At 37.5% G+C, this 7686-nt stretch overlaps 1 protein-coding gene across 1 annotated transcript; it reads right to left on the bottom strand.

Annotated features, from left to right (window-relative positions):
- Positions 1-1238: 1238 nt before the first annotated feature.
- Positions 1239-2599, bottom strand: LOC113329814 (putative F-box protein At1g32420). Its single transcript, XM_026576639.1, has 2 exons — positions 1878-2599; positions 1239-1776 (listed from the first exon to the last, which is right to left on the bottom strand). Exons 1-2 carry the CDS (start codon positions 2597-2599, stop codon positions 1239-1241), a joined length of 1260 nt encoding a protein of 419 aa, XP_026432424.1.
- Between the last annotated feature and the right edge of the window lie 5087 nt (positions 2600-7686).

Here is a 7686-nt window from a genome sequence, read left to right as displayed (position 1 = left end):
GGAAGACAAGGGTTCACCAAATGCGGATCATTCAGGCTATTCTTAAAGCAAATGAGAACAAAAAGTCATTGCATTTTCCTTCGCAAGATGCTTGAAAAAGAATTTGTACCAAATGATTTTTTTTTCCTTTAAGGTAAATGAGCTAAAAACTCTGGATTTTTTTTTTGTTAGTTGGTAATAGATCGTAATTGCTACGGTAACAGTGAAAGTTTGAATCTCATTCGGTTTAATATACGGTTCCTCTACCTGACTCTTTTTGCTGCCTTGATTTTTCTGAGTTAATATTTTTTAGCCCCATAGTGTACCGAAATCTTGGCAGCGAATCAGGTGTTGGGGAAATTTGCATTTTGGCTCTTTGCTATTCTGGCAGCAGGAGCCATATAAATTCCAGAGCTATACAATTCAGGAGGGACAAAGTTTACGGCAAATGCATTTAAATTTTTTTTTTGGTGGGTCGCAAGTAGTTTGTTGAGATAAAGGCCACAGTTTCTTCACTTGAGGCACGGACATGTCAGGAGGAGTTTCAAACCCGTAGTTTCAATCGACATCAAGACTCTTCGTTTGAGATTGCATTAAACGGGATGCAAATAAAAGACTCGCAATGTACAACCAAAGAGGAAAATTCATTAAAATTTTAGAGTACATGCATCCAATAAGCTTGCATATATAGACATAAAATACTATCCAAGAAGTGGTTCCTATAAATACCAAATTTACATTGCCGAGTAGGAAATTTATCTAGCATATTCACAGTCCAAAAAGAGGTTACTGGGTTCCCACATAAATCAGATTAAACGCAACCAACATCTATTGTCATCTTACTATCACCCAATAAGAGAACTAATTTGTAGCACTTTCAGTCGTTTCATATTTTGCAGCTAGAGTCCGTGCTCCTTAGATGTTGCCTGCCACATTCAACTAATGAGATGGCGAGGATGAGTAGCAGTGTAAACGTATAAGCAACATTTTCAGTGTTTTTTTTTAATTAGAAGAGAGAATGTGTTTTATGCCTTAACTTGATGATACTTGACCAATTTGCTAAATAAATATTAATGTCAGGAGGTCTCTGGGATTTCTAAAATAAGCCAATTCCATAAGTGTCACCAATCAACATTCATTGGTTTTAACAAGAAACAATGGAACTAAATACAAATTAGAAGGAATTTGCTTACCAGCATGCATGTCAGACTATTCTAAGAGATTCACTCAGTCTCCTGTGAATATTTGAGTGAAGTGCTTCACTGCTGCTTCTGAATGGGTGCCCAAAGGCTTTCGGAAAAACTTGAAACCAATTTAATAGAACAGTCATTTGAAATTGAAGAAGGAATCCCACTGACTTCAATTGCGGTGAACGTCTTCATCTTCAGATCGTAAGAATAAAGAGTCAAGGCAGGGTCTATTCCACTAACAACCCATCGATCAGATTGTACGAGTATTTGGTCCACTCCTGCACCTGTATAAAAACCCCAATATATATTTCTATCCCAACAAAAAGGAAATTTGATGGTATGCTCAGCCCATTTCTCCTCACAAGTTCCGTTGTTATCATTCTCGGTATCTTCTATGTATACCCAAATCTTGGCAATATAAGCACCAAATCTGCAAGCTATAGCTACATGCCCATTCACTTGTAACAAGTAGGCATGTTGATTAAACCAATAATCAGAAGGCGGGCTACTGAGGATGACATTAGGAATTAGAATCGTTCTGAACTTCTCAATACCGACATCAAATGCAACCAATACGGCATCACCATTTTTCCAACCACCAGCCCAACTGCCAAACAAAACCGAGCAGTGCAATAATAGATAGTACCGTTCACATGAACAGAAGAAGGCAGGATGTAGTCAATGTCACAAGGCAGGACCTCATCTAACCTTCTCCACGCATTGTCTCCTATGGTCAAGACGTAGCAAACTTGATAGGGACCATAGATGTAGAATTCACCTGGTTGTTGAGTTGTACGATGACAAATACACAATACTTTGTGTTTTCTTGTGGTAGGATCAAATCCGAACTCATAGATTTTATTAAATGAACTGCCCCACTGTTCTTCTATTGGCATTAGCAATGTCGATCTAACACCAGGAGTTTTCTCTCTAGTGCTGAGGTTGTATACACAAACATCAGACTTGACTTTGTCAACAAAACAGACTACACCATTTACAGGTCCCAGAATCTGATTATAACAAGACGATTTTACCTTCCTTATCTTGTGAGCTTCTGCTTTGCTTCCTTGATCATTAATTAGATTGGCTGTTAAAGTCAACTGATCATGTTTGTTCTGGTGCGGATTATTTGGATCCCTTGGTCGAGCACGCGGAATCACGAAAAGGATACTTGGACGTGCTTTTGCATGTGCATAATGCAAATCAGCAAATTGTGGATCTTCTTCAATCAGGGACAGCCAGGTTTTAGAAACACATTTGAAACGCATAAATGACTTGACAGGGAGGCGGCTTAGTATCTCACACTTTATTACATCCTCATTAACAACACCTCTACTTGTACCGTTACTAATAGTAGTAGTACCACCACTACCAGCAGTGTCTGAAATATGTGTATCCTCATTATCATCACTAGTGAGAGAGATCTGCATGATTGAAAAAAATGTTGCAAAATATATGCAGGAAGAACGAGAATATTGAAGTTTTTTTTTTCTTTTTGATGGTAAGAATATTGAAGTTAGAGTTACAGTGATTACTCGGGTCAGTAGTAGAAGAGAACCTTAATATATACTCTGTAATAATCACCTATAAGTTTCTGTGAATTTTCTAATTTCTACTATTTACACTATATCCGAGTTTCTTGCTAAGCAAACGTGTATTGGGAGCTGGGTCCATCCACGTGTCTTGAATTACAACATGTGGATGCCGGTATCAGTGTTTAGCGGACACATGTGGTGCATACACATACGTAGGTTCATGATTCATGAAGACTACGCTACATATGCTTTTACGTTGGAGTCTTCTGGTTTGTGGATGCAAGTGGCAACCGAGCAGAGTTTAATTACTGTTTCCACGAAACAGAATCTACTTTTCATGGTTCTGTCTCACATCACACCAAAAGTTAAGCAACTTCGACCCTCAACAAAACATTATTATTATTGACTGATGATAACGATAAAAGCAAATTGTTTATTTTAATTGGGAGTATACATAGTGAATTCCTCTGTCATTGACATGTTTCCACTCATTATATATACCTGACCAGACTTTGTCGTAACTCTATACAAGAAGAAACAAAGCTTATAAAAGAAAGATTAAAGCACATTTAACCCATTCCTCTAGTGACGCAGTTGCCATGGATTCAATCCTAAATTTTAATTAAGGGTGTGCAGCTGAATGCGATAACCACTCGTCCACTCAGTTTGCATATTGAACCTGCCCCAAAACACAATACGACCTTCCTAATGTATTTTGAAACAGCTTCCGACCAATCAATCAACAATTCATGAACAAATGAAGTTTCAGTTACTAATCAATCACAAAATCGTCATAACCATGGTGTGCAACATATAATTTTTATTTTATAGCCATGAGAACAGAACCTTTCGGCATTACATACCTCTGATTTAATGTGGTTTCACTCACTTTCCAAGTGCTTGGTCAATAATCAGAACTTATGTAGTCTTTTATTTTATTTCAATTATTCTTGACGTGCATTTTTACGAGACCTGTAGTAAAAATTATCCAACTCCATTATCTAAAGAGTATCAAATTTGGAATATATGGTACAGATAAGCGAGTGTGAAGAATTACCAGATACGGAATTAAACATCTATCCAAGTTCCAAGGTGGTACTTTGTCTTAGCTTCTTCTGAACAGGCAAAAGGCTTTCGCTGAATGTTCTGAAATGATTAATACTGGAGCAACATGGAACTGAGTAGGGCATCCCATTGAATTTAACCTCACCGAAACTCCTTTTCTTCCAATTATAAGAATGCAGAGAAGCATGACAAACATGTCTATAATAATCTTTATTGGTCTCTATTATTATTCTGTTTGTTCCCTCAACACTGTAAAATTGAGGTCTTCTCTTTTTACCCCAACTTATATCTGACGGTAACGTGATCGTATCCACATACCAATTGGTGTCAGCACCAGATGTAGTTCTACTCTCCTTGTTTTCATCATTTAACAGCCATAGCTTGACAGTACGACCACTCTGTCTACGCAATAGGGCAACATGCCCATCCACTTGTAATAGTTAGAACAACAGAAGTACAAGTTATGATCACACGGCTGATCCAGGTAGGAATTAGGTAAAGTAATCTTTCTGAACTTCTCTTTTCCAACATCAAATGCCAGTATGAAAGATGGATATTCATGCTTGTTGGAGTTGCCCAGATTTTTACAAGTGAACCAATATATAGCACCATTCACATTAACAGACTCTTTAAGGTTGTAATCGTAAAGCAGGCCGGGAACATCATTGACCCTTCCACGTATTTTTTCCTACAGTCAAGACCTCACAAACTTCGTACTGGGTGCAACTTCGTGTTTCATACATACTCAAGATGCATATGACTTTGTGTTCCATTGTGGTCATAAATTTTAAATTTCTGTAGCAGCTTGTACCCATCAGTCCGTTCAACATCTATAGTTGTTTGAATCCATGATGTTGCTTCACCAGTAGTGATTTTGCGTACGCATATAGCAATATTATCCTTGTCAACGACACACATCAAACCATTCACAGGTTTTAGAACTTGACCATAAGAGTGTAAACCCAACTCCCTTATTGTGTGAATATCCGCTATGCCATCCAACAACTGAGCTTTCAAGGACCAATTTTCACATCCTAGTATGTAGCGCTCCATGTGCAACCGTAAGGTGATAAAAAGACCAGGGCGTGGTCGTGATCGATTAAGGTGCAATTTTATAAAATACGCGTCCTCTTCAATTAATGAACGCCAGCGTTTACATATGCACTTAAGTCGCATAAGAAACTTCACTGGAAGTCTGCTTAGTATCTCGCATATTATTGTATCATTAGTCCTAATCGTCTTCGCACTCTTGCACTGTCCATGCCCCATGTAAACCACCATTGGCTTCTCTTCCTATGCCCAAAAATAACAGTTTAAACAATATGAACCAAAGATATAACCACCATTGGCTCCTCTTCCTATTAGGTTTTTTTTGGTTTGATTTATGTGGAGGTACAAAGTTATTGAGATGCCGTCATATTAAGATACTACAAAAGCAAAAGAAAAAAAAAAAGAAAATCGAAAACAAGAAAACTAGGGTTTATGACTCATACCGAAGCAGGAACTGAGATGTCCACCATTCTTTCACCTTCGATATTACAGAGGGAATTAGCATGGTTGATTAGCAAACAATGTGTGCCATCCAGATCAAGAAAATAGTTTCATGTTAAAAGGGTTTGTTGTTCACTTGTTTGTAAAAGAAGAAGTGAAGAACTTCTATATCGGAGTACAAGGCCTTCCTTCCTTATCACAGTGGGACTAGGGTTAGGAAACTTTTCTTTTTCCTCCTTCGTAACCTGTTCGGCATTACCAAGCTTAATTCCCAAACTAACTTTTGACTTTTTAAATTAACTAAAAGTCGAAAAGTTATTAATTCTCTTAGTATAACAATATGGAATGAATAGTGCAAAATGCATTAGATATTGCTGCAATTTGCAGTTCTAAAATCTGATCCTGGCAATATCCCAGTAGCAAATAGAATTTGTCAGTCTAATATTGAGAAATAACCGTAAAGGTGTCAAAGTGGTGTTTTAAGTGGAAAGAAACAGTAGGTGCCTATAGAGTACGAGTATACAGCCAAAGAGGTGAATTCAGAAACTTAATAACCAATCCTTCATTGTGTGCTGTCTTCCAGATTTGAAAGTAACTGCGCTTGTTCTGTTACACTTTGGTCTCACAAACCATGAGAAAAAAAAATCCAATCTTTGAGATTGTTAAACTGAATCGACAAGTAAGATGTTCTAATAAAACCAGACAGCACTGGCAGAAAGGCATGGAATAAGATGGCAAGTGATGTGTGCAATGGGATTCTAAAATAGTGCAAAAGAGTATTTTCAATAGCTATAGGCATTTTTGCCATTCTGGTCCTCAATGGGAGAGTCTTATGTCCTACTGTAGTCCCTTTACAAATTTACAAACAGGAAGTTCATATCAGAAACAAATTAGGAAGGGGAAAGAAATTTAAATCGGCAACCATGACTCTTTCAGGTCAAAACCATTAGGCAGACTTGGAACATCGTTGCAATATCTCCATCTATTGTCTCCCGCAGACAAGACCTTGCAAACCTCGAGTCCGCTTGATATCTGTAGTTTTAAATTTCCATGCCTCCATGTAAATTAACCAATCTTTAACAGCCTTTGATTTTGGATTTTCTTAACTCTTTTGTAAATTCTTTGAGTTGTTCCCGTAATAAAAATATAAAATTTTATGATTAAGAAAAAAAACACTTGGACTTTTACCTAATGTGGTGGAGGATGTTGGAATAGTTTCAAGAGTTATGGCTTACTTGAAAGGAACAATAAATTTTGGTTTGCATTACCAAGGCTATCCCGCTGCACTAGAGGGGTACAGCGATGCTAACTGGAACAATGTAGAATCAAATTCCAAGTCAACTTCTGGATGGATTTTTACATTAGGGGGTGCTGCTGTGTCTTGGAGTTCCAAGAAGCAGACTTGTATTTCTGATTCAACAATGTTGTCAGAATTGATAGCTTTAACTGATGCATGTAAGGAGGCAGATTGGCTTAGAAACCTACTTATGGAAATTCCTTTTTGGAAGAAGCCAACTCCGGCGGTCTTGATTAATTGTGATAATCAAGCTACAATCTATAATGTCTCTAATAAGACTTATAATGGAAAGTCTAGACATGCAAGTCTTAGACACTACATGGTTAGGCAACTACTCAAGAGGGGAGTAGTTACGGTTAACTTTATTGAATCAAAGAGGAATTTGGCAGACCCATTTACGAAAAGTCTACCAAGTTCAGTGGTTTCAATAAAAAGGAAAGAAATGGGACTAAGGTCTGTGAAGGAAGTTTGATCTCCCATAGCAGAAACCCAACCTATGTTTTGAAAAGGATAAACAAGGTTCAATGTGGTACCAACAAGTTATGGATGTGGATTATGGAGCACTAATATAAAAACTTCCCATTTCTTATTAGTGCTGGTTTCTGCAAGAAAATAGGATGGATGTAAATCCTTAATGAGTCTATGATTAGTAAAAGGTGTATCGCAGAAACACCTTCGAGACTTACCTATATGAGTATGGAAATAAGGCCGTTTCCTAAGAGAAGAAGACCGTTCTCTAAAGAAGACTCATGAACAAGGATATAAGCACATGGCCATTAACGTGCTTGGCTACAGAACACATGATTTTATGAAATCAATATGTGTGGAGACTCCGGTTTTATCATAAGGGGTACTTGGTTCAAGACTGGTTTCACCATAGAACCTCGATAAGGCTTTGAGTTTCTTACACTAAGTGAAGGTTCAAATCCAAAAAAATACCTATCATTTATGTGTTGATTTCAACGATGATGCTTAGTCTCAATTGTGCTTGAACTACGTTGGCTTGATCCCACTCGGGTACGTAGGCAGTCACTTCGGTGATGCAGTCACTCTGATTTAAAAGTTTTAACTTTGTTTTATGGTTTTTGAAAATAGGGGGAGAATGTTGGAATATTTTCAACGCCGCTAA

This window comes from Papaver somniferum, unplaced genomic scaffold (assembly GCF_003573695.1).
Source record: "Papaver somniferum cultivar HN1 unplaced genomic scaffold, ASM357369v1 unplaced-scaffold_117, whole genome shotgun sequence".
Taxonomy (NCBI): domain Eukaryota; kingdom Viridiplantae; phylum Streptophyta; class Magnoliopsida; order Ranunculales; family Papaveraceae; genus Papaver; species Papaver somniferum.
Note: the sequence above shows the minus strand (reverse complement) of the source record. Positions and strands in the feature narration are given on the sequence as shown.